The sequence below is a fragment of the Heptranchias perlo genome, chromosome 18 (assembly GCF_035084215.1).
Source record: "Heptranchias perlo isolate sHepPer1 chromosome 18, sHepPer1.hap1, whole genome shotgun sequence".
In the NCBI taxonomy this organism is placed as follows: domain Eukaryota; kingdom Metazoa; phylum Chordata; class Chondrichthyes; order Hexanchiformes; family Hexanchidae; genus Heptranchias; species Heptranchias perlo.
The window spans coordinates 15,854,393-15,882,043 of NC_090342.1; the positions used below are offsets into that span (position 1 = coordinate 15,854,393).

The 27,651-nt window shown below is 43.6% G+C and overlaps 1 protein-coding gene across 1 annotated transcript in view; it reads left to right on the forward strand.

Annotated features, from left to right (window-relative positions):
- The first annotated feature begins 3,864 nt into the window (after positions 1-3,864).
- The window catches only part of LOC137334620 (leucine-rich repeat-containing G-protein coupled receptor 5A-like), a 139,109-nt gene continuing 115,322 nt past the window's right edge, over positions 3,865-27,651 (forward strand). The window contains exon 1 of the mRNA XM_067999438.1: positions 3,865-4,156. Within this exon, the coding sequence (XP_067855539.1) occupies positions 3,939-4,156 (218 nt within the window). The 5' untranslated portion in view covers positions 3,865-3,938. The remainder of the gene's footprint in view (positions 4,157-27,651) is intronic.

The following is a 27,651-nucleotide window of genomic DNA, read 5'->3' on the forward strand; positions in this document are numbered from 1 at the left end:
TAACCCGTTTTTTTAGGTATTTTCTAACTTTCTTACCACAGATTGCTCTGGCTCTGTTGTCTTATGTTACTCTCATGGGTGAGCCCCAATGATCTATACTTTCCAGAATGTCTATCTTTGCTTTAAGATCTAGGTATGGCGTCAGTAACAAGCCCCCAGAAGCCTGGTAATTGCTTTTAGCTACTGAGCTTATCCTATGCCTGCATTAGATTTCATTGCAGTCTTCAAAAGCACTAGAATAACAAATCGTACCTGGACTCAATTCTAAAGTATCAAGCTAATTTATTTTACTAAAGGTGAACAAGCACATAAGTATCAATCGTATAATATGGTTAATAAAAACAGAAAATTCTGGTACAGTTCTGACGAAGGGTCATCGACCTGAAATGTTAACTGTTTCTCCACAGATGCTGCCTCACTTGCTGAATATTTCCAGCATTTTCTGATTTTATTTCAGATTTCCAGCATCCGCAGTATTTTACTTTTGATATAATATAGTTATATATTTATAGTGGACACCCTTCCACCTAACTCATTCAGTGGACAAAAATAATCTTTAAAAATATCAACTCAATAATTAAAATAATTCTTTGTAAAGAACTTTTAAACAACAGTGTTTCTTTTTTCTGAAATTCCTTACCACTGTGGGAGCCTAATTAATCTAAACTGCTTCTCGGAAATTAAAATTGTTTTTTCTTTCTCGGGAGTTTCACACTGATCGGGTCCTTCTCTGAGGTTTATTAAACAGACTTTTTCATTGGAAGAGAACAGCTCGCTTTTTTAATATATCAAAGAATTACCGGGACTTCCTGGATTTTGAATACCAACCAATCACATTTTAAAAAGGGACTGTCAGTCATATACAAACAGAACCAATCTTACCACTGCTGTTTACATTTGAATTAAGTTATTTCTCTTTCCAGCCTGGTGACGGAACTTGCAGCAGTGTAGCATAAAAGCTTGGTACACGAATCTGAACTGTAGTTGGTTTTTAAGATGGATACCCACTGTGATGGATATTATTTATAGTATATGCATTTATAAAAAGCATATTTCACGTAGTAAAACGTCCCAAGGCGCTTCACAGGAGCGATTAACAAACAAAATTAGACACGGAGCCACATAATTAGGAGATATTAGGACGGGTGACCAAAAGCTTGGTCAAAGAGGTAGGTTTTAAGGAGCGCCTTAGAGGAGCAGAGCGAGGTAGAGAGGCAGAGAGGTTTAGGGAGGGAATTCCAGAGCTTAGGGCCTATACTGTGATGGATATGTAATGTGATGGATATATACTGCAAACCAAAACTAGACAAAGTATTTAATTTCTATCACACATTTCTACTTACAGATGCGGATCAACCTGCTATATTTGCCTAACAGGCTCTTTTTTAAATTATCTACTTAGGAGCTGGGCTATATTCGAAGGTTCGAATTCTTCTTTGCGTTGGGCGGGGAAGAAAATAGGTGAAGTGAGTACTTTTCACGAAAAGAGCTGTGGGCTTTTTGTAATACTGGTAAAATAATTACTTCAATTTATACATACGTTAAAAATATTAATTCAACAATGCAATCGGAATAGTTAGATTATCAAATACCTACCCAATAAAGAAACACTAACATTAGTTATCAAATTATTGAATTATTTAGGAATGAAAACCAAAACATAAAATTAGGAAGGGACAGCCGGCTCTAACGAGACCAGGTCCCAAAGTTCTCTCTGCGCTCCCTCCCCCGCATATAAGAATGCAGTGCACGTCCATCAGAAGATTAAAAATATTAAGCGTTCTTTTTCCTAGCAGATTGCCTTTTGCAGGATAATATTTTACTTTGTAAACAGTGTGAGAATTTAACATTGCTCCTAACGGTTTTCTGGGGATTTCTCGCAATGAATTTGATAAGATGGTCCGTTCCCCCGTCCACTCCACGTGACCAGGATCGCCCTCCAATCTATTTCATGTCTCTGAGATTCCACCCTCCGTGTCTCCAAGTTTTCCCCAGCACTTCCCATTTCGAAGATCCTGCTCCATGTTTCCACGATTCCCCTTCTCGCCCAATCTGTATCTTGGAGAGTCCCCTGAGATCCCTCTCTTTTATCAAAATTCAAACCTTTCCTTCTCCATTCCTGGCCTCCTTGTCTGCTTCAGCCCTTTCTCCCCACTCCCTCAATTTCAGCTTCAGAACCTATCCCCGAAATACATCACGCTTCCAGCCAGATCTACAGGTGCCCCTCCATTTCCCTTCATCACCACCTCTAACACTGATACCTTTTTAATCCTTGTTTTTACAGTGAGACAGAAGAAGGATTAAAAAGAGGATAAGGCTTGCCTGGAATTCTCAACACAGTAGAAGTAATCTATTCTTTTCAGTGATGTTCAGACTCTAATTAATGCAACAGGTATTGACAATAATAATATGCTCCAATTAGCAATGAATATATTTTACTTCTGAATTACTATAACAGTTCATCCTCAAATACGACGGAACCCTAACAAAAAGCAACTTGTACTTTTGATTATAAAAGTTTTATCTGAATGCAGTTGTACTGCGTAATTACAATATAAACGTTCAGATTATTTTTATATCTGATTAGTTTCACTGTTGTGTTATGAAAAGCGAATGTGGATTATTCGAGGACACTAATATCCTGCAAAACTCGCGGAGCTTCAAAAATCTGTAAAGGTTTTAAAAAGTTTGGAGAACACTTCTGCCCATTTTCTGAGGTATTCTCAAACGCTTTTACCGGAAAAAACTGCATGTGTGCCGGACTGTTACATTTATTTTAACAAAAGATTAGCTTGACAGCTACATTTCTAAAGGAAACAGTAGACCTCATTCCAGCAGCATTTCAAATTCTAATGGGTTTCGCACATGTTATGGAAATACCACCACTGAAAACGTTCAAACTTTGGAAACTTGCAGCAATGTGTATAAATTATGTGTGTTTTTTGAGGAAGGGCGTGGGGGGGTTGGCATATATTTTTGCTGTATGTTCTATTCGTTGTGTATTTTGTCCTATGTTTTGGAGATTTGATTTGGGGTAAATATGTTTTGAGGGTTTTGTTTTTTGGAGACTCTATAAGTATCGTGTTAAGCTCTGTGCAACGGGATAGTATGTGCTTTAGTGCGCTTGTCATTCAATCGTGTTTTGTGTTTAAGGGTGTTGGAACATAAATTGGGGGGTTCCGCTACTGGGACTCTGACCTTTAACTCATTAGCCGCTGCCCTTTGCACTCTTCTCCAAACCCACTTTGCATTGCTACCGCTCTCCCTGCCTCCAAAAACCGCCTAAGAGTTATCCCACCATCCCTTGGGTCACCGCCCTCCACCGACTCCCATTCCTTATCAAATGCCCACTTTCCCCCCTCTTACTGCTACATAAAGACAAGTAGTTGCTAAAATTATTTATGCCCTTATGCGAGCTTTTAGGGTTTCTATGTTATCTGAGGGCTGCCATTTGTGTACTTTCAAGGATTTCCATATCCCTTTATGATCATGTTTTGTGCATTTTGAGTGTTATATAGTATTAGGAGCATGTTGTGTGCTGGGGTTTGCATCTGCGGATTAACTTCTTACGTTTGCATTGGGACGGATTTGCCAAGTTAGCTGTGTATGGTGAAAAGCGGGGCGGGGGAGGGGGTGTTTGCGGCAGTGATTGACAGTCACCCTGGAGTCAGCGGGTGACACCAGTGTCCAAGCACGCGTGCGCGCTGTCGCCCTTTGCCAAACACAAGCCCTAGGAGGTGGGTGGGGGTGAAGAGAGGAGAAGTGCGCGCGCCTGATGGCGACGTCATAGATGGGCGGGAGCGCGCTGGTTAAGTGGGGGGTGGGGGTTATTTAAAGGGACGGCTGTGGCTGCAGGTCCGGAGTTCGAGCTGTTGCCGGCGCGGCATGTGGGGAGAGAGAAGTGACAGTCAGCGCCCCTTCACCGACTGCACCCAGACATGAGGCGGCCGCGGCTCTGGCTCTGGCTGCTCGGCTTGTGCCTGCTGCCCCTGTCCTTCCCATTCTGTGCGGTGTTGGCCGAGGCTGGCCAGGCGAGGAAAAGTGGCTGCCCGTCGCCCTGTCGGTGCGAAGAAGACGGCGTCCTGGTGCGCGTGGACTGCTCGGATCTGGGGCTCGCGGCGATCCCTGCAAACCTCAGCGTCTTCACCTCGTACCTGTAAGTCCACGGATGCATTTGATGCCCCCAAATATAGCACTCTCGGACGGTCCAGGTGCCCCAGTCTGGGCTTCCTGTGTAATAATGTCAGACATTTCATGAATGAAACATTAAAATAACTCTCAATCCCCATGAGTATGTTAAGGTGGAGGCAGGGTAAAGTGGCTGATCAGATAAGAAATAGTAACTTACTATAGCCCACGCTCCAATCGCCATAACTCTTGTCTGCTTGTAGTCATCTCAGTCATGGTGCTAAAGCACTAAGACATTGTAGCCAAAGCAGCAGCGAGGGAGGGAGAACAATTCCACCTGTAAGCAAATGTGAGGAGAGGGAGAGATCCATAGGGTAGAACTGTGATTTGCTGACTTTGGATTCTCTCACGGGCTGCTGTATAACCACGCGAAACACCAGACGGAGACATTGTGCAAGATTTGGAGGTAGAACCCCAAAAACGACAGGGACATGTGCATGCGTTCACCTCAAATCATAACCATTAGGTCTGTTTTAAAAAATCGGTGCATGTAACCTGACGGCTTGACAGCGATTTAGCACCGAATGTACTTTAGGTTCACTTAATGTACTTTTGTTTTAAAATGTTGTTTCTCTTCCCTGTTGACAGTCAAAAAGTGCCTACTTTTCTTGATAGTGGTAACGTGATTTCGCTGTGGAATTCCTAAATTTGTTCTTTGAGGCACGGGAGACAAATCATTCATGTCCAGCTATTGAGAGATATTGTACTATCTAAACTTAACACGTTCCAAAGTACTGGAATGCATTGCCTGAAAGGGTGATGGAAGCAGATTCAATAGTAACTCAAAGGGGAATGGGATATATACTTGAAAAAGGAAAAAAATACAGGGCTATAGGGAAAGAGCAGGGGAGTGGGACTACTGTCATTGGCTAGCTCTTCAAAGAGCAGGCACAGGCACGATGGGCCGAATGGCCTCCTGTGCTGTATGATTCTCTGATACTGGAGTGCTAGCTTATTCAGGCGCCCTTTCGCTAAAAGGCTACGAAGTACGGTACAAAATGTGATCCCGTGCCTCACAGGTTCAATATCGGCTTTAAATGGGATTCCGAAAAACTCTGTCTAACTTGTCCCGGGCAAACTGCCAGAGCAGGGGCTGCAGTGTACCTATGCTCTATAATCTTTTAGGAAGTGATGACCTGTTTGGTGTTAAGATGCGAAATGTAAAATTGGCGAGATAACACATACGCAAGATTTCTCAACTGGAATAAATCAGGAACTTCATAAGTACATTTTTACCCTGAAACATTTTCTTACTCAACCGCAGACAGGCAGGCTGCAGAATTATAAAGTTACACGATCAACTGTAATTGTTTAACTGAGCTTAATTTCCTAAATTGAACGAAAATAAATAGGAAATGAAAAGCAAAACTTAACACGGAGTGGAACTGACCCCCATCAAAGTGAAGCTGCGGCGCTAACGTGAAATCTGGCAATTTAGAGGTAATTAGCTTCGTAGCTCAATAGTTAATGTATCATATAGTAAACATACTTAGATTTTGTAATATCTGAGTATATAGGTCTATAACCTAGAATCATATATAAATTAAAATCCCATGTTGCAGGCTAGAAATATAATAGGTTACATTTATATTTAAACCTAGTCAATCTTCACGAACTCTCTTAATTGTGAAAATAATCGTACTTTTTTTGTATTAAGTGGATGGGATATATTTTGCTTTCACCAAGCAACAGTGCTTCGGGAGCGGACAGAGGCAGGTGACGGGCTTGTTCCCAATCTTTACATATCACTTTCACAAGAGAGTGGGTGAGAAAGCGATCGGCCTGAGCAGAACAGAAGCTCAAAATAATCATCTTTTACACCTCACTGGAGACATTCAAACCGCTCCTTCAGAATTCAGCACCAGACACAAATAGAAACGTAGAACATCAGGGGCGAACCTCCCTGAAATAAAAAGCTTTCTTCAATTCATTGAAACAGGCAAAGGGCAGTCGGACAGTCACACACCATAAACTTAAGAATTGTGATGTTAAACATTAGAAAAGTCAAGGAGGAGAAAAAGCCCATTGCCCACCGCTGCTCGCCCCTCTGGTATCCCAGTTTTCCCAGCCTAGCATCCCAACTGTTTTAAATCCCTTGGAGACTGCATTTCTACTACACTGCCGGCAATTTATTCTAGACTTGTATCACACTTTCCCTGAGAAAAATACTTCTGATCTAAATTAAATTTTCACCAATTTATTTTCTTGATCAAATTATTTGACTGAGGCTTATAATATAGTTCTGAATAAATGATAACTCTCCGCGGGTCTGAATAAGACACGTTCTTTTCAGGTGATTCTGACAAACGCTCCCAGCTCTGGGTTCTATTTGTTTTTTGTTCTATGTCTGTATCGGCTAGTTCTGCGATAACGACCATCGACTGTTAGCAGTACAAGGTTTGCCCAAAGGTGGAGAGTGCTCGTCAGAAACCACGAGTGGGCTTATCACAGCTCTTGCACATTTCTCATGAAAGGAATCAACTTGCAAGGGTACTATTGTGTATTTACCATGTGCAATGCTTTACAAATTACGTTGTTGCTGTGTATAAATGGAGGGGTGGGGAACGCTGATTTTTTTTAAAAATAGACTGAAATCGCATGCTGCTGTTTCTCCTTTCTCCTTGTGCTGTATAAATGTTGGACGTTATCGTTACTATTCCAGGAATCTGAAAGGCAACATTCCCATCGTCTACGTACATGTGAGTGTGTTTAAGAAATCAATCGAATAAAGCCAGTTTCCAGGCAGCTTTTTATTGGGCGTTGACTGATGCCTCGTAAACTTCATTTGAGATTACAAAAACAGTCAGGCAGTTCGTGCGATTTGATTTCGAAAGGACATTATGAATAATTGGCCACGTATTGCTCATATGGTATTTTTTTTCGGCAAGATGAATAACTTAATATTTTCTATTAAATCATTTTAAAGGATGCACACTAAGGTGAAATAATACGCTTACAATCTGATTCAGCCAAGATAAATCAACAGCTCAGCAGTTCATATCTAATATAACCTGCAGCAGATAGAATTCTGTAGGCTTACTAACAAGATAACATAAACAGTGCTACGTTGTGTATATTCTTCTTTAAATATAACTTTTTGAAGCAGCGTTGCGATATGAATTGCATTAAAATTTGTATTGCGAGAATTTAATAGCCTTAAGTCCCGTTTTCTCCTTCAAATTCTAAACCGCTAAGAATTCTCACACAAGAAGCGAGTTGTTCTAGGAAAATGATTCAATTCATATGGTGAATAATGTTACACATTATCTCCTGCCTCTGTTTGATGGACAGACAGGGAAAGCATAAGGCCCTGTGCTTGGACCAAACAATGGAAGACTGCAAGTTGGGGAGGATGACATTATGACTGGTTATTTGGTGCACTCGGCGACAATTGCACTGATGAAGGCAGCCTGGTTCCAGCAGTGAAGGTGTGGATCACATTGAACAGGCTGCCCTAGGAGCCTGGTGAGTTCATCCCTCCCTACTTTTAACCAGCTGTGAGACAGCATCAGCATTCTCTGCGCCTCGTACGCAAATCCTTTCAATGTGACATCAGCCAGAAACAAGAACAATTGTGTCACTTGTACGGTGAAGCAAAGGAGATGGCCTTTTATTCAATGGGAAGTAGAATTTAAAACCAAAAAAAAGCCCCTGTAATGGAAATGGAGGAGACTAAGAATCACCACTGACTTAAATTTAGGATCAATCTGGAGCAGGTATGATTCCTAACTCCAGTTTAATAAGGTGAAAATTTGTCACCTTTCTAAAATCTACTTTTTATCCAAACTGAAACCTTGAAAAACTACTTTGTTCACTTCTACCAAACCTCACAAGTTTAGGTAAACCTTACTCCTAAGCAGCCTCCCATGTGTACTTTCTGGGGACCTTCTATTAAATGTTATGAACATAAACTTTTTTAAAGAGTTGCATTTATATAGCACTCTTCTTGTCCTCAAGACCTCCCAAAGGGCTTTGCAGCCACTGAATTACTTCTGAAGTGTAGTTACTCTTGTAATTTAGGCAACCACAGCACCCAATTTGCACACAGCAAGATCCTGCAAACAGCAATGAGATAAATGACCAATTAATGGTTTTTGGTGGAGGAATAAATGTTGACCAGCATATCTCTCCTGCTCTTCAAGTAATGCCATGGGATCTTTTACATCCACCTACGCAGGCAAAGAGGACCTTGCTTTAATATCTTATCTGAAAGACAGCACCTCCAACAGTGCTGCACTCCCTCATATTGCACTGAAGTGTCAGTCTAGATTACATGCTCAGGTCTCTGGAGTGGGGCTTGAACCCACAACTTGCTGACTCAGAAGCAAGAGTATTGCCACTGAACCATGGCTGGGCATGTTCCCACTGGAAAAGAGAAGGTTGAGAGGTGGTTGGGATTCTAAAGGGACTAGATAATGTAGACCATGACAAGCTGTTTCATTTTGTACAGAACAATAGAACCTGAGGACATGGCCTGCTCATGAAGGGGGTAAATTTAAAACTAATCTGTGGAAACAATATATCAGTGAGGGAAGCAGTTAGTATTGATTCATTAAAATGTAAATTTGATAGATTTATTTCAGAAAATAACATTTTGGGATACAGTATATGAATAATTTGAGATATGACGTGGTAAGTTTAGCATGCTTAAGAGGAACAAGTGACTTTGGACCAATGCTCCCCAAAGCTCCTCACCAGTGGGGTTTTTCTCGTGTAATTTCTGTGTCTGTTGTAGACTAATTGATAGAGATTGATTGCTATGATTAGGCAACAACTCCATTATCATTGTGTCATGTGACTACCAGACTGGTAAGGCGAATTAGCAATTATTATGTTCCAAAGACTAACATTTTTGAAAGCTGACTTTCACGTGCCATTATGCAGTTCACTGTCATGTATATCCTTGCTGGATGTGAATGGAAAGCACCATTACAACCCAAACTGAGCTGGCAGTGGAACAGTGGAAACTAAGTGGCAGCACCTGACATATGGAAGCTGCTGTCCCTGCCGCCAGTTCATTTACCTTGTCATAGGTGCTGTGATGCACAAACATAGCAGCCATTCGCAAGCGGAAACGTAGTAAACAATATGCTTTCCAATTAGATAAAAAGATTCTTGTTAGGAACGTTGTTATATTTAGAAGTTGATTGTGCATTTTAGTCTGAATGGTAACATCTTGTCTAGGCAAAATGTACTTCTTAGCAGCCATTAACAGAGAAGAAATAGTTAACATGAACAAATGAATGCTTTTGGATCATTTGCATCTGTAGTTCAATCTACCAGAAGTTAAAAGCATGAAATGGCACATAAAGGATTTGAACATCTGCAACAGTTTGATACAGTGAATGAGTTTCTGAACTTTATTAAAGATGATCCGTATTTTTACAGAGCTCTTTTTGTAATTGAGCTTACATTCCTACATTACAACAGTGCGTATGCTTCAAAAAGTACTTCATTTGCTGTAACGCGCTTTGGGACATCCTGAGGTCGTGAAAGGCATTATATTAATGCAAAGTTTTCTTTCTTTATACATAATATAATATAATGTGCAAGTGTGGACTTCGAGCAAGGACAAGTTTGCCTTGGCTGTGTTGCCCCCAACCCCATGGTAAAATAGCCCATTGACTATCACAATCTAGGCTCACACATGAAGAATGGCACTTAAGTGAGGTACTGGTGGGTTGGCAGAACTTGTGGAACTGATAAGGCTACTGTGAAGCGCCATGTGACATTTTACTACATTAAAGGCATGATATACATGCAAGTTGTTGTATCCCAGGAGGTGAGAAGATAAAAGGGGAGGGGATAAAGCACTTTCATCCACATAGCAGATTAATTCTTCAGACATTTTGTAATGCTGGACCAGTTCCTCACACCAAATAGAAGCCAGTTATATGTTCAGAAGTTCTTTTATATTCTTCAACCTCCTTCAGAAGGCTATGGTGTCAATGACAAGAAACACAACTGCAGGCCACACTTTAATTTCTTGCCCCTTTTGCTAAGACCTGTCAGGAGGCAGGCCTGTACCTCAAGTGCCTCCCAGTCATGTTCCAGGACAGGAAATCCCAGCACTCCTAAGCATGGACAGACACAGCACATTTTGGGTGCATTGTTCCTGTCCAATGCTGGAGGAGGGGGGTGGGGAGCAGGAAAATTAGCCCCTAGAAGTTCCCAGCTTTAATTTCTACTCTGTGCTGTTAGTTATTCTTAGCTGGAGCAGCAGTTGGGGAGCTACCATTAACCTCAGCTAAGGAAAGGGGAAAAATCAGCCAAAGTTTTTATCCCTGATTGCTACCCCATCATTCCTGCTGGAAAGCATCCAGGTGAAATGTCAGATGAAAATAATCTGTTCAGCTGTGATGCCTTGTATAGTCGAATAGCCTGCTAATACTGTCAAGGCTAAATAGATGAACAATGCCACATGAGTTAGGTGTCAGTGGGTTGTTAGCAGCTGCAAAACTGAATTTCAGCACCAAGAGGAGAGGAGAAAATTGGGGGAAAAGACATATATGCAGCTCTATCCTGGTAGTAGAACGACCATAATTAATTATTTTTTAAAAAGCATTATGTATACTGAAGATGGGGAACTGTACATCTTCAAAAGTTGACATGGTTTATTGATTCCAGAGATCTGCTTAATGAATTATGCAGCAGCCTGTCAGTGGCCACTGATCTCATCTGCAGATTAGTGCAAATGTTTAAACTTCAACTGATCTGAACTAAGTTTTATCATATAGTGCATAAATGCCATTTCCAGCAAACATAAATACTGTACATTTAAGGATTTAATGTATACATGGAGGATTTGTGCCTTCTATGCAGCAGTGCTTTGTTGTTCCAAGCTGGACATTGTTTGAACCGATCAATCTCATTAGACTTTGTGAACTGACCCAGTGCCTTGTGTTGTTAATTTTTATCTTTAAAATTTCATTATGCACATAAACTAATAACTTGAGCCTAAAAATTGCTATTTGCAATATTAACATATGAATGCTTAATGCAATTGTATGATATTCCTAGTTCATTAACCCAGTTACTTTAAAAGGGTTAATAGTTCTATTAAGTGAGTGAGCCTTGGCTCAGTTCTACCACTGAGTCAGAAGATTGAGTTCGAGCTCCACCCCAGGCAGCCCCAGCAAATGGAGACAAGAGTTCCGGTCTCTGAGTACTAGGTTGACATCCAGCAGGGTACCTGCGTCTGATTGGAGCAGAGTGGCCCGACCCATCATAGCCCCGGCAAGCAGATGAACAGGGCTCCGTCCGGCCTCTGAATGCTGGGTTGACATCGCATCTGATGGGAACAGGAGTGACGACCCCCGCCCCCACCCCGGTTACATCTAGCTGATCCCCCTGGTCAGCCTGACGACCTATCCACATAAAAAAGGGATGTTTGTTACGGAAACAACCCAGAGCACGATCTGCTAGAAGTAAAAGCAGTGGGTTGCCTCATGCCACTAGTCACAAAAGAGAATGAAGAAAATGTTTTAATAGAAGCAGTAGATGAATGTCACATGAACAGATTAAGTATTTATATGCTATAATATCTCAAACAATAAATTCTAAGCATTAGTACTTCTGTACAGAACCGTTTAGTTGTAATTTTCCATGTACACTGAATGTGAAACCATGTTGTTGCAAGACACTATTTTCTTTTCTGTTATATTATTGACCTAGTGGTTGAATTTCCGCTTTCTCTGGGGTTTCCGCGGATGTTCTGCCAAAGTCACGGCGCATGATCGAGAGAGATCCTGTGGAAATTCAACCCCTAAGTGTCATCGGTATAGATTCAATTTTAAATAAACCCTCATGGCTAAATTAGTTAATTTGAGTAGCTGAGCCTATGGACCAGGGAAGTCTCGAGTACAATCCTGGTCTGTGCTGAGCGAGTCAGTCTCAGCCAGGGCAGCAGTAGGAGTGCTACAATTGGCTTTAGTGTCCAAGGGGTAGGAAGGGGAGAATAGACGTGTTACGTGGTGACCCCTGCTAGAAATGCACGTGTATGCAGGTGAGGACAGGTTCGTGGCTACCCCATGACTGAATAGCCTGCTGTCACTCATACTGTGCCAAGACTCACACAATGATACTAAAGAGCTCCCGTGTCCTGTGTCCCGGAATCCTACCCCAGCGAGGTAGGGCGTGAAGAAAATTGGCAAGAGGTGAAAATAAATTATAAACTTTTTAAAAATCCTCCACCTTTATGCAATTTGCCAAGTTGTGCTTTATGCTGGGGGTAGCTGATATCACTGAGCACGGGAGCTAGGTGGGATGTTGGACAATGTACCTCGTAATCATTGTTATCTCCAGCAACTCATTATTGATCGCTTCAGGGGGTTGGAGAGGAATGTCCCAGAATTCTTATTCCCCTGAATTGGCCTAAGGTTTTTAAAAAACTGTATTTTGCTGCACCCAGGAGACGACATGGCTGATGGTGGGTGGGAAGCATTAGAGGTTGTGTTGCCTAGTTCCAACATGGCTGAATGGGACAGACTCAAATGGGGGTAATTTTAACCTTACCTGCCTGGCGGGAAACCAACAGGATTGGGTTGGCCGCCCATTTGACATCCCACACGATTTTACTCTCTTGACTTCAATGAAGAGTAAAATTGGGCAACGTGTAAAATGGGTGGCTGACCCAATCCCATAAGTTCCTGCCCCCCACCCCCCTCCTCCCAGGGAGGTTAGGTTGAAATTACCCCCAATGGATCAGCTTGTCTTTTATTGTTCGTCTATTTCAAATGGTCATGTATTTGTAGGTACTTATTTTTTGTTAGCATTTATTTTTTAGCTACCAACAGCGTGCAACTTGTCATTCATATTGTTTTACCAATTGTACAGGAATATAGCAGCTGATAAGTCATATTGAAGATGAAAATGAATGATGATGATGATGATGGCAAGTGCTTCAGAGGAAAGGCAAGGGGGAAAGAAACTTCCCCCCTCCAGCCCTGTGGAAGGAGACTTGAGCATTAAAGAACCAGGCACAGCTTCTGGGAGGGTAACAGTAGCCCAATTTCAGTTCTGAATCTGAGGGAACATCCATGAAGCTGTTTATTCTAATTACGATTCAGTACTTTAGTTGTTTAATTACTGCCTTCTTAACATTGCCAGGGCGTTTACTGGGGACTTTTGTATAGATGTTTTCATTCTTTTGTCCAAAAAGTCTATTGACGGGACACCTCATCAGAATTTGTTTTCTAAGCAGAATTTTTACCTTGCCAACTAAGCCAAGTATTGATTGCGGTGACCGTGGTGATTTAATTATCTTTAATTACACATATCAAATAACCTAAAACACAGATAGGCTATTACTTTATTACATGCATTGGTAATCTGGTAAAGCAATACTTGCAATAAAACCTTTCTTTTTACTGCAGTGGTAGCTGAACATTCCAATGTTTATATTTACAGCTGCATTTCTCCAAAGCTTATATTTTTGTTTGAACTGGCACAAATTGTACTTTGCACCAATTGTTTGTGTTGATGAAGGTTTTTCATGAGCATAAATACTTGAAAAGTGATATTGTGATATTGCTTGCCACCATGGTGCATTATTTTGATTGGGATAGGGGTGAAAGTCACAATCATTAGGGATGGATTGGCATTTAAAATTCCTTTTTTTTAAAAAATGAAGACACATTAGAATAACTTTATATTTCAATAACAAAAAAATCCCAAGCAACTAAATCCAGGACACATCACACTTGGTATCCTGTAGTCATTCCTGTAAGAACTGGACAAAATGAAGACTTTGGTGATGCTGAGAGGGTATAAGTCATATTATTCAACTTGCATTAGACTTTATCACTTTTGTCAAGATGGACTTAGTTTGGTGCAATTTTAGCACAAAATCCAACTTTGTATGAAATACGCTAGTAGCATTAGTCCATATTGTAATGTCGACCATGCTCTCTTACAGAAATAAATGTCTTTTTTTTTGTTTTTGTGATATCTATTAGTTCGTGCTTAGTTATACAGTTTTTATAAACCATTCAGTTAAACACCAGTTTAGTAATCTACATTTCAGCACTCAAATCTATTGGCCTCAGATTATATATTAATTACCCCATTTTTCCACTTCTAGTACTTTAGTGCGAGCAATTTTAACCTAACCTGTCCATCGGAAATCAATGGAGAGTAATATTGGGCGGGGAGTAAAACCAGCATTCCATCCGATCCCGTGGATTTCACGCCTGGCAAATTAGGTCAAAATTACTCCGTGTGTCTTTATTTCCTGTTTATTTATTACTTTATTTGCAATTTTATAAGGAAAGGGATTTAGGATGAAGTACGGTTTAAGGTATCTTAAGGAGTTTGAAAGTTGCAAGATTTGACATGAACTTTGGTGTTCCATGAACTATGAAGTGTTAAACGCTGCATTACAGAGAGATAGCATATGGATCCAAATAAGAGGAGGCAAATCAACAATCCCTGTTGGAAGTGCACATCTGTAATCATAGGTGAAGATAGGGTTAGCCTCGGCTGTGATACACTCTCTCAAATAAATAGCCTGCTGACAATCTTTCACAGTTTACACATGAATAATGTCTATTGGACAACTGGAGTATTTTTGAAATGTATATCCCAGCGAAGGAGCAAGGAGAGATGATTAACAAATTGATAAGAAAATAAGTAAACAAAAAAACATAATTGTAGATCCATTGATTCATGCCCTTGTTGTAAGAGTGAGAACTATAAGTTGAAAGCCATGAATCATGCAAACTAGTTAAGGGTGTTCTTGGATACAATACAAATAGTTACAGATTATCCACTAATATTTCCAATAACTTTTTTATAGTTTTCCATTTTCAAATGTGATGTATATGTGTATATCATATCCTATATTTCCATTTCCTTAAACTTCAAAGTAGTGTTGTCATTTAACTCCTTGCTTTATCAACAATACTTGTTCCTCTAAAATCTCTTACTATGACATTGGTTTCAGATTATTGTAAAGCTAGTTACCATTTGCTTATGTTCTGTAAGTGATATGTTCAACTCAATTAAAATTGTTTAATTGCTTCTACATTGTAATGCTAGGTTACACAGAAGCATGTTTAATTGTGTAAAAGATAGGACAAAAATGTAAAATATATAAAGCCATAAATTGCATATCTTGACCATATTGTTGACAAATACATATTTCAATTTAAGCAAGAAGATCTCTCTTACAAATATGACATACATGTAAAAATATCTCTTTTTTAAGGGGGTAAGTTAGGGGAGGGTGAGCATTTTCAGCCCAAAATCAACACTGAGGCAATTGAGGTACAACTCTACTCCCTGTCTCAGATTTTGACTGTTGGAGAACTAAATTCTTCACTGGGCACACTGTTACTGCAGCTCATGAATTTTATTGAGCACTACAGAAACACACAGATGTGTAGTTCACCTAACTGTGTTTGTTTTACAGCTTAATAGTCTCCGCTGGTAGCCTTAGATGTGTATTCAATTCATTAACATTGAATCAACAATTAGAGCTTCTTTCTTCCTTTCTTTAGTGGGATTAATGGATATTGGCAAGGTTAGTACATCCACCAGTGCAACCTCTTGCTGGGAAAGCTAGCAAGCTTGACTAATTCCCAGCGGCACTAACTTCATGACTTTATTCTGTGCTTTTAAGTTTGACTGAGGGGTTTAAAGGTAATGACATCACGCTGTTGCCTTTGAAAATGGGACAGTTTGCATAATTATGGATTGTGAGCATTGAAGGAATTTTATATTCACCAAAATGAGGGCTTGACTGTAAATTGCTGTTGAAAACTACTCTTATATAGCATTGAATGAGAATTTAATGTGAGCTATCACATTAAGTATTATTCCTATTTGTGTTCCTCTTATAGCTAAATTGTTGAACAGAATTTTTTTTTCACTTCATTTAATTGGTATATTCCATACAAATTGTATCAACTAGCCTAGAGAAAAATCATTACAGGGGAAAAAAAACTTTTGCAAATAGCAGAAAATAATGTATCCTTTTGACAACACTATAAATAGCTATTGATCAGGGAAGAATTAAATGCGCACAAAAGACTGTGCCCAAACACTGGTGTGACAAATTACAATCCTGTCCATTTATTAGGATTTATTTTCCTACTAAAAATGCAATTGCCAATGTGTAATTGCCGAAAGAAAAAAGCTGGCAGAATTGCATTCTCTGGTTCCTAATTAACAGCTTTGGCCTGAAAGAGAGACCCTCTGACGATGCCATGAAATGTTGCAGCTGCATTGTTATTCCGCTTGATCGGTTTGCTAAAAAGTCGGCTGGGCATTGGCAGTGGTGTTAAAAGAAAATTCAATAGATGTTTTGTATTGTGCCAACTGAAGTGAAAGAAGGCAGCGATTAAACTTTCAAATGGGCAGCTGCAATCTGCTCGTTAAATGGAGCTAAATATGAGATTTACAGTTAATTCATAGTAATTACATATAAATAAAAACAGCAACAGTGTCTTTATGCATGCATGAGAGATTGAGACAGTTCGTAAAATGCAAATAAAGTGTGCCTTAGTTGAAATTTATTCAATTTACCCCAAGTAATTTAACAAGGTATAGTTTTCTTAACTCCCAACATTATAGTAAGAATAGAAGTAAGTTAGTGTTAAAATGCAGAATAGAGCTTATATTTTTAACTATTTAAAAAAATTTAGGAACTTGCAGTACAATCAAAGTAGAAATTAATTAATATGCTCAGATCAGAATTGCATTAACATTATGCTGTCTGTTGTTTGCCTTTTAAGAAAAAAAAGCACTAGGTTTGTTAAGTCTCGAGTATCAGCGCCTTTTATACAGCATCATACTTTAGCCCATGCTTTTTCTACTGATGGAATAAAGAAGGCATTTAACTTTAGCCAGATAAAACTTGTTCACATTCAAAAAAATACAATTAGAAAAAATATGTAAATTTTGATGTTTCGTCAAATGTTAGCAAAGAAGTTAGTAGTTCTTGTTGCACAATGGCTGAACTAAGGAACTTTGGTCACTGTATAAGAACCATTGTCCTGGTTGCTGTGTCGGTTAGAAACAGAGTCCAGCCTGGTCGTGGGAAATACCTACATATCTGACACTAGACTCATTTCTTTGAGAAAAGGGGTGGAATAGAAAGTGTGGTAATTTTACTGTTGCATTCTAATCAGCCATGGTCTGCCTAATTTTCTTTGATCTGAAAGATAAACTAATTTTCCTATAGGCTGGACAAAAGTAGTTAGCTATGTAATGCTTTTATGTTGCCTGAATAGAGTATAGAGAGAGGGCAGGAATAGTAATGGTGGGAGCACAACCTTTCTCTCGAACTCATCCACAGTCGCTACTGCTTTGAAATCAGAACCACAACCAAAGACTATTGGAATGGCATCCTCTGTGCTGTCTCTCCTGATTGGTGACTCTCAAAATAAAGAGTGGTTATATTAGTGTTGGCTGAAATGCAGGTTTATTTGACCAAATGTTTTCTGTTGCATCAATAACCAACTGTGATAATTAGATTACATGTATATAAACACTGGTCAATACGCATTGAATTTCTTCAGGTCTTGCTTTATAACAAGGCAGAGAAACTGCTTCTTAATTTTTCTTTAATGCTTTGACTTTTACATACATGACAACATGCTGGAAAAGGTCTTTATTTTTATGGTTTATAAAACTTGTATGAATTGTCAGGCAAAATAAAAATCTTTGTTTTCTTATTAAATAAACTAAGCAGGCGGCAAAGAAAAGTGAAGTTGCAGGGTTTTGTTTCAGGAAAATGAAGAGTTCAGCCTTGACCTAAGCTGGTTGTTTTTCCTGTCGGAAAGAGATAAAGGCAAAGGCTGACATTGAATTGAGCAAAATACCAGAAAAGAGATTAATTTCAAAACCTACTATCAAGCAAACTTTAACTATACTCATTAATGTAACCGAACAGGAGTTGAATAAATGTGTTGGCTCTTGTATCTATATTGTTCATTGTATAAGACAAATGCTTTTTAACTCCTTAAAAATAAATTACACTCTGTTGAGATTACATGGTAGAAGTTTTGTTTTGGTTATGTGTAGCTCATTTACACAACTGCTAATTTGGTATTTTATTATATTACTATCTGTTCAAAATTAATTGACATTATATTAACACTGAATCTGACTGACTTGCTGTGGAGCAGAATTTCCAATATCTAAAAGGTGTGGATTTAAGTTTTTCCTCTACAATACAATAAATGTGAGTTTCTTGTCCTGAAATGTACTGATGGGATAGCCTGTTTAACGTTCATGCATCAGTTGCCATGTAAACAAGGCATGACTTGATGAGAAATTGAATGCTACTGAAATGAATGTCATAGGTATCAGGAAACTAGAAGCAATGCAAGGCTGAAAAAAATTAAGAAAATCTTCTAAAATGAGTTTTTCTCAATTTGATAATCAGAATGTTGATAAATTAGCTTCTCTGTACCTTTTACTAACTTGGAGTAGTACATGTATGTGGAACAATTGTGTGTTGTATTTTAGCTGCTAAAAAAAGTTTATAAAGGTCAAGTTCATGGCTTCAAACTGCAATTGCTCATTTGTACAGTCCCCCAATTGGCCTTTCTGCTACAAATTAACTGTTGGCTTTCACTGTAATTTGCAGCTAAAGGAATGTGTTCACACCAGGCAAATGTATTGAATCATACAAGCCTACAGCACAGAAGGAAGCCATTTGGCCCATCGTGTCTATGGCGGCTTTTTGCTAGAGCAATCCAAAACTAATCTCATTGCCCTGCTCTCCCTCATAGGCATTTGAGGCAAAGGAGGGCTATCCACTTTCCTCTCAAAAGATGCAATCGTAACTGACTTAGCTACACCTTGTGGCAGAATTCATGCTCTAATAACCCTTCGTGTAAAGGTATTTCTTCTAATCACTCTTATCGTGCCCTTGGTGGCAATATTGAATTGACTCCTCGTCACTGACTCCCTCAACCAGAGGATATAGTTTGTGCCGATTCACTTTGTCAAAACCCTTCATAATTTTAAACCTCAATTAAGTAACGTCTTAGCCTTCAGAGGTGTTACACTGGCTACCCTCTAGTGCCCCAACACAATTTGCATATCTAAGAAGGATTTAATAAACTGTGGCCAGAGATTCTGCTATGTCTGCTCTGGCTTCCATCAACAGCCTTGGGTGCCTGCCATCAGGGACTGGTGACTTATCCACCTTGAGTTCTCTAATGTTCTTCAGAATCAATTCCTTTTCTACTGTTATCTCTAACAGTTGTTCCACATCCTTCTCAAGTAAGTACACCTACATTCTCACTACCATCATCAATGCAAAAACTGACACAAAACATTTAATTAATAGGAAATATTCCCCCCCACCCCGCCCCGCCCTCAGTCCCGGTGCTGCACAGAGACAGTGGGTGCTAAATTGGGCCGTGTAGCGCCCATTGTTTCGGCGCTACATGGCCTCTCTGACATCCAAGATGGTGTCTTAGACGCGCATGCACGTTTCCAGTGTCTCATGCACCGGACGCCATCTTGGTATAGGAGTTAGCACATGCGCAAATACCGAACGCTGGACACGTAAAATAGGGAGAAAATGCGTGCAATCATTGTGCAACACTGATTTAAAGTGATAGACACCATTTTCAACCTTAACACTCAACTCAACGCACAGTCTTAACTCTGACAATCTGAACGTGTCTTACGGTGCCTGAAGGACCGCCCCCCCACCCCCACCAGTGCTATTTAAAGGGGCCATGCAGGTGTTGCAGGTTAGTTGCTGGATTATTGCTTCTGGCTGCTGGAGGAGTAGGAAGTGTATTTTGAAGCTCCCTATTCTTACTGAGAGTTCCTGGACTACATTTGAGTGGTTTGGCAGGTACTGCCTTATGGGTCGGAAAGTTACAACCGTGGTTGAACAACATTCCTGCCAACCATGGGCAGTCTGTTAGGGCTCCCGCTGGACATTGAGCATGCCTGGGAGCATGCAGAGAGGCCACGCATAGCAGGTCAAGCTGCGAGGAGATGGAGATGGAGGACGAGGAGACGCAGGGCACTGAGCAGGAGACCCTACCCAATGAGGGCCTTCCGGAACCAATTCTCTTACCTCAACATGATCGAGGAGGATTGCATCCAACGCCTGAGGTTCACCAAGGAAGCCGTGACCGAGATCTGTCATCTGGTGCAGCCCCAACTGCAGCCTCAAAGTAGGGCGAGGACAACATTGCCTGTGGCTGTGAAGGTCACCATGGTGCTGAATTTTTACGCCTCAGGAACATTTCAGGCTTCTGCTGGCGACATGTGCAACATCTCGCAGTATGCAGTAAGGGCGGTCACAGACGCACAGTACTAGATGCGGAACAGGTTCATCACGTTCCCTCTCCACAGAGACAAGCAGAACGTGCTCGCATTGCTGGCTTCCCCATGGTGCAGGGCGCCATTGACTGCACGCATATTGCTCTGCGTGCCCCGCTCATCAACTCAGCCGTCTTTGTCAACCGAAAGGGCTTCCACTCCCTCAACGTGCAGCTGGTGTGCGACCACACGCATCGAATCATGGAGGTCGATGACTGCTACCCTGGGAGCAGTCATGACACCTTCGTCATGCAGCAGTCCAACGTGCTAGCTATCTTTCACCCGACTTGGCGAGTCAAAGGCTGGTTACTGAGTGATAAGGGCTATCCCCTCACGCGTGGCTCATGACTCCGGTCAGGAACCTACGCACACGTGCACAGCAGGCCTAGAATGAGAGCCATGCTGCCACACGCAATATTGTGGAGCACACCATAGGCCTCCTCAAACAAACCTTCCGCTGCCTGGACCGGTCTGGAGGAGCCCTGTAGTACTCCCCTGAGCGGGTGGGCAGATTTGTGGTGGTAAGCTGCACAATCTCGCCATCATGAGGGACCAGCCTTTGCCACCAATGATTGGAGAAGACCCTGAGCCAGAGGTGGAGGAGGAGGAGAAGGCTGAGAAGGAAGAGGCGGAGGAGGAGGAGGAGGAGGGGGTGGAGCCAGAAGAGGAAGTGGAGGAAGACGCAAGGGTGCAAGAGGAACCACACGCCTTATCTGCAAGGGCTCTGCATGCTCGCCTGATCCGTGCCTGCTATCAATAATTTGAACTACATCCCCCAACTCACCAACAGTCTTACGCTCCCCACCTTTCCGCTTCCACAAGACAATCAAATCGCCCTCCATCTGATTACACATAGGTGTCCCTCTCAGCTCATTGTGTAAATAAAAACCACCACGAAATGCAAAATCAAAGTCTCATTTAATCAATGAATAAATGAAATTATGCAAACATAACAGAACTATTCACTCTTGTGCATTCCCTTAGTGCCTGTTGTTCGTGTGCCTTTACCTATCCTCGTGCTCCTATGAGGTGCTTCCCCAGTGGCTGGAGCATGTGTGGTGGGAGGCTTCTGGCCTTCAATGGAGAAGCGTACATTTGGCCTTGGAGGACGATCTCGAGCAGCTCTGGGCTGGGAGGGCCTGGCTTCAGGCTGCAGCAGACTGGCCTGGCTGGCCAATAGGCAACAACAGGGTCACTGGCGGAGTGGCAGGGGTGGGAACAGGAATGCTGTCGTCCTGAGAGGGGACAGCAAGTCCGACTGCCATGGCGCCACTGCCACTCTCCCAGGGCGGCGCCTCAGCAATCCTGGTGATCATCTGGAGAACGGATTGCTGGAGTGCTGTGACACCCTGGAAGCCCCGTTCCACACTGGTCCCCAGACCCACGATAGCAGCAATCTGAGCTCCAAATCAGACCTTGGATGGCAGCTGTTTGTGCTGCAACGGAAGCTGTGACATCAGTTATCAGACGCTGCATCATGGGTTCCACAGGTGCGCTGAAGGAGGTGATCACCCGTTCCACGTTGGAAAGGATGGGCTCCAAGCTCTGCACAAAGCCCTGTGCCAAGTTGGAGCTGGATTCCTCCATGCCCTTTCTCATTGTGCGCAGGCTTTCTGGCAGGTTTTCCAGTGCCCCAAGCATTTGGTGGTGTACGCCCATCAGCCGTCTTCTGTAGCCTGGCCCATCGAAGTCCTCATCTGATGCCTCTGCAGCAGAACTAGTGAGTGACCTCTCCCTACGGCAAGCTGGCATCTGTGGTATCCATTCCCCCCGACCCCGGCTCCTGCGCACTTGTGCTCGGCGTCTCACCATGTGGTGATCCCTCCTCTAACCTAGCCTCTAAAGGACGTGCAGTGTTAGTCTCTGAGCTGCTGGAAGCAAGTGTCAGATTGAGTGATATGGCTTCAGTGTCCCCCTCCTCCTCCTCGGACGATGCCGCCATGTGTTCTTGGGTATCTGCAACGACAAAGGGAAACAGGTTGAGTTGTAAAGTGGGGAGAGGAGCAAGTAAGACGTGCGTGCTGACAGCATCTGCAGCACATGAATCAGAAAATATTATGGGAGGAGGGAGATGTTGGAAAGGAGAAGGAACAATGGATATGCAGAGACCCCCTTCATCGGGACCACCAGCATGGCATGTTGTGACTGCTGCAGTGACAGCCCGCCCAATGATCCTAAGCACTGTCTCCTCTAGAGAGGTGAGGACATGTAAACGTGCCCATCCACCCTCAGGTCCCTCCTGCTGCCGGCTGTTATGCGCCACCTTCTCCTGCAAGACAGAGGACAGTGTGTCAGTGAGTCTCCTGCAAGGTGTGTGGGTGATGTGCCTGTCGTGGTCGAATAGCTGCCAGTTTGTGTGACTTGAGTGGTGGTTGTGTGGCCTGCAAGTGTGGTACTATGTGTGGGTGAGATGCAGCATGCCGAGTGCAACATTGCGTATGGATGGGCAGTGTTTGTTGGAAGGGTGATGGGGAGTGTGATGCATGGAGCAGTGGTGCAGTTGGTAGGATGTGCCACTTGACACTTGCATCCACTCACCTTGACCACTCGTGTCAAATCATTGAACTTCTTTCGGCACTGCACCCACGTGCGTGGTGCAATGCTCCTGGCGATTACTTCCGGCGCTACAGCCTGCCAATGCCTGCGGAGCTGCAGTCTGGAGGGTCTCCGGCCACCCTGCGAGTACATGTTGGCCCTCCTTTCATCCACGTCTTCCACCAGAGCATCATCAGAGAAGCGTGGAGCCCTCTCTTGTGCTGGTCCTGCTTTCCTCGTGGCCATCTTTCCCTCCTCCAAGTAAGCTGTGTACCTGCCATTTGAAATGTGCAGGTGCAGGCTGCTGATGACGTGCGCTGTGTACGCCTTATTTCCAATTTCCTCATTCTCCGTGCAGCCTCTCAGCAGCGCGGGTTGTGCTGGCTGCACAGAGATATCGTGATAATTAGCAGGCAGCACGAAGTTCACGTGCTGCCTGTGTAGGGTCCATCGGGCGTGGGGTACTAGTGTATCATGCTATCATGCTACCCCCGCCTGAAAACGACCCTTAGTGAATTTCCCCCCCCCCCAGTATACCCTAAATATGTTGTTCCAATTTAGGCCCCGGAGCACAGGTGTTTTCTGTCTCAGCCCATTAATATGGTCCATGGGCATCCCAGCACAGGCCTCTCAGGTTGGGGCCTTCAGATTGCCCATAGAATTCAGCCTGCCCCTGGAACTCCTACAGACCCTCTTGTTTTCACTGGGTGCCCCTGCGCTGGGCCTCCCAGCAAGCATCCTTCCAGGAAAATGAGGCAGGGGGGCCAGGAATATCTCCTCCCACCTCCATTAGCCTTTCTGTGAGGGGATTACACTCGAAGTTGGTACAGGCCCAGCTCAATGCCCCCCTCCCACCCTCAGAAACCTTGGAATCCCAGGAGAACGTAAAACAGGTGATGACCCAGCAAAAGGGGTTTTTCCTGACCTTTGCATCCAGGGAAATGGGTGTTCCCAGCAACAAGGATCAGTAAAATCTCCCCATATTTTTTTTATTTTTTTATTCGTTCACGGGATGTGGGCGTCGCTGGCGAGGCCAGCATTTATTGCCCATCCCTAATTGCCCTTGAGAAGGTGGTGGTGAGCCGCCTTCTTGAACCGCAGCAATGTGGTTGATTCTGAATTGCCCTCTGAAATGGCCTAGCAAGCCACTCAGTTGTAAAATCTCGCTACGAAAAGTCAGAATAAGAATAAAACCGGACGGACCACCCGGCATCGGACCACTAGGCACCGGACACGACAACGGCAAAAAAACACCAAGCCCAGTCGACCCTGCAAGGTCCTCCTTACTAACATCTGGGGACTTGTGCCAAAATTGGGAGAGCTGTCCCACAGACTAGTCAAGCAACAGCCTGACATAGCCATACTCACAGAATCATACCTTTCAGCCAACGTCCCAGACTCTTCCATCACCATCCCTGGGTATGACCTGTCCCACCGGCAGGACAGACCCACCAGAGGTGGCGGTACAGTGATATACAGTCAGGAGGGAGTGGCCCTGGGAGTCCTCAACATTGACTCTGGACCCCATGAAATCTCATGGCATCAGGTCAAACATGGGCAAGGAAACCTCCTGCTGATTACCACCTACCGTCCTCCCTCAGCTGATGAATCAGTCCTCCTCCATGTTGAGCACCACTTGGAGGAAGCACTGAGGGTAGCAAGGGCACAAAATGTACTCTGGGTGGGGGACTTCAATGTTCATCACCAAGAGTGGCTCGGTAGCACCACTACTGACCGAGCTGGCCGAGTCCTGAAGGACATAGCTGCTAGACTGGGCCTGCGGCAGGTGGTGAGCGAACCAACACGAGGGAAAACCTTACTTGACCTCGTCCTCCCCAATCTACCTGTCGCAAATGCATCTGTCCATGACAGTATTGGTAGGAGTGACCACCGCACAGTCCTTGTGGAGATGAAATCCCGTCTTCGCACTGAGGACACCATCCAACATGTTGTGTGGCACTACCACCGTGCTAAATGGGATAGATTCAGAACAGATCTAGCAGCACAAAACTGGGCATCCATGAGGCGCTGTGGGCCATCAGCAGCAGCAGAATTGTATTCCACCACAATCTGTAACCTCATGGCCCAGCATATTCCTCACTCTACCATTACTAACAAGCCAGGGGATCAACCCTGGTTCAATGAGGAGTGTAGAAGAGCATGCCAGGAGCAGCACCAGGCGTACCTAAAAATGAGGTGCCAACCTGGTGAAGCTACAACTCAGGACTACATGCATGCTAAACAGCGGAAGCAACATGCTATAGACAGAGCTAAGCGATTCCACAACCAACGGATCAGATCAAAGCTCTGCAGTCCTGCCACATCCAGTCGTGAATGGTGGTGGACAATTAAACAACTAACGGGAGGAGGAGGCTCTGCAAACATCCCCATTCTCAATGATAGCAGAGTCCAGCACGTGAGTGCAAAAGACAAGGCTGAAGCGTTTGCAATCATCTTCAGCCAGAAGTGCTGAGTGGATGATCCATCTCAGCCTCCTCCCGATATCCCCACCATCACGGAAGCCAGTCTTCGGCCAATTCGATTCACTCCACGTGATATCAAGAAATGGCTGAGTGCACTGGATACAGCAAAGGCTATGGGCCCCGACAACATCCCAGCTGTAGTGCTGAAGACTTGTGCTCCAGAACTAGCTGCGCCTCTAGCCAAGCTGTTCCAGTACAGCTACAACACGGGCATCTACCCGACAATATGGAAAATTGCCCAGGTATGTCCTGTCCACAAAAAGCAGGACAAATCCAATCCGGCCAACTACCGCCCCATCAGTCTACTCTCAATCATCAGCAAAGTGATGGAAGGTGTTGTCGACAGTGCTATCAAGCGGCACTTACTCACCAATAACCTGCTCACCGATGCTCAGTTTGGGTTCCGCCAGGACCACTCGGCTCCAGACCTCATTACAGCCTTGGTCCAAACATGGACAAAAGAGCTGAATTCCAGAGGTGAGGTGATAGTGACTGCCCTTGACATCAAGGCAGCATTTGACCGAATGTGGCACCAAGGAGCCCTAGAAAAATTGAAGTCAATGGGAATCAGGGGGAAAACTCTCCAGTGGCTGGAGTCATACCTAGCACAAAGGAAGATGGTAGTGGTTGTTGGAGGCCAATCACCTCAGCCCCAGGGCATTGCTGCAGGAGTTCCTCAGGGCAGTGTCCGAGGCCCAACCATCTTCAGCTGCTTCATCAATGACCTTCCCTCCATCATAAGGTCAGAAATGGGGATGTTCGCTGATGACTGCACAGTGTTCAGTTCCATTCGCAACCCGTCAGATAATGAAGCAGTTCGAGCCCGCATGCAGCAAGACCTGGACAACATCCAGGCTTGGGCTGATAAGTGGCAAGTAACATTCGCGCCAGATAAGTGCCAGGCAATGACCATCTCCAACAAGAGAGAGTCTAACCACCTCCCCTTGACATTCAATGGCATTACCATCGCTGAATCCCCCACCATCAACATCCTGGGGGTCACCATTGACCAGAAACTTAACTGGACCAGCCATATAAATACTGTGGCTACGAGAGCAGGTCAGAGGCTGGGTATTCTGCGGCGAGTGACTCACCTCCTGACTCCCCAAAGCCTTTCCACCATCTACAAGGCACAAGTCAGGAGTGTGATGGAATACTCTCCACTTGCCTGGATGAGTGCAGCTCCAACAACACTCAAGAAGCTCGACACCATCCAAGATAAAGCAGCCCGCTTGATTGGCACCCCATCCACCACCCTAAACATTCACTCCCTTCACCACCGGCGCACTGTGGCTGCAGTGTGCACCATCCACAGGATGCACTGCAGCAACTCGCCAAGGCTTCTTCGACAGCACCTCCCAAACCCGCGACCTCTACCACCTAGAAGGACAAGAACAGCAGGCGCATGGGAACAACACCACCTGCACGTTCCCCTCCAAGTCACACACCATCCCGACTTGGAAATATATCGCCGTTCCTTCATCGTCGCTGGGTCAAAATCCTGGAACTCCCTTCCTAACAGCACTGTGGGAGAACCGTCACCACACGGACTGCAGCGGTTCAAGAAGGCGGCTCACCACCACCTTCTCGAGGGCAATTAGGGATGGGCAATAAATGCTGGCCTCATCAGCGACGCCCACATCCCATGAACGAATAAAAAATTTTTTTTTTAAAAAGTCCGTGTGGTGACGGTTCTCCCACAGTGCTGTTAGGAAGGGAGTTCCAGGATTTTGACCCAGCGACAATGAAGGAACGGCGATATATTTCCAAGTCGGGATGGTGTGTGACTTGGAGGGGAACGTGCAGGTGGTGTTGTTCCCATGTGCCTGCTGCTCTTGTCCTTCTAGGTGGTAGAGGTCGCGGGTTTGGAAGGTGCTGTCGGAGAAGCCTTGGCGAGTTGCTGCAGTGCATCATGTGGATAGTGCACACTGCAGCCACGGTGCGCCGGTGGTGAAGGGAGTGAATGTTCAGGGTGGTGGATGGGGTGCCAATCAAGCGGGCTGCTTTATCTTGGATGGTGTCGAGCTTCTTGAGTGTTGTTGGAGCTGCACTCATCCAGGCAAGTGGGGAGTATTCCATCACACTCCTGACTTGTGCCTTGTAGATGGTGGAAAGGCTTTGGGGAGTCAGGAGGTGAGTCACTCGCCGC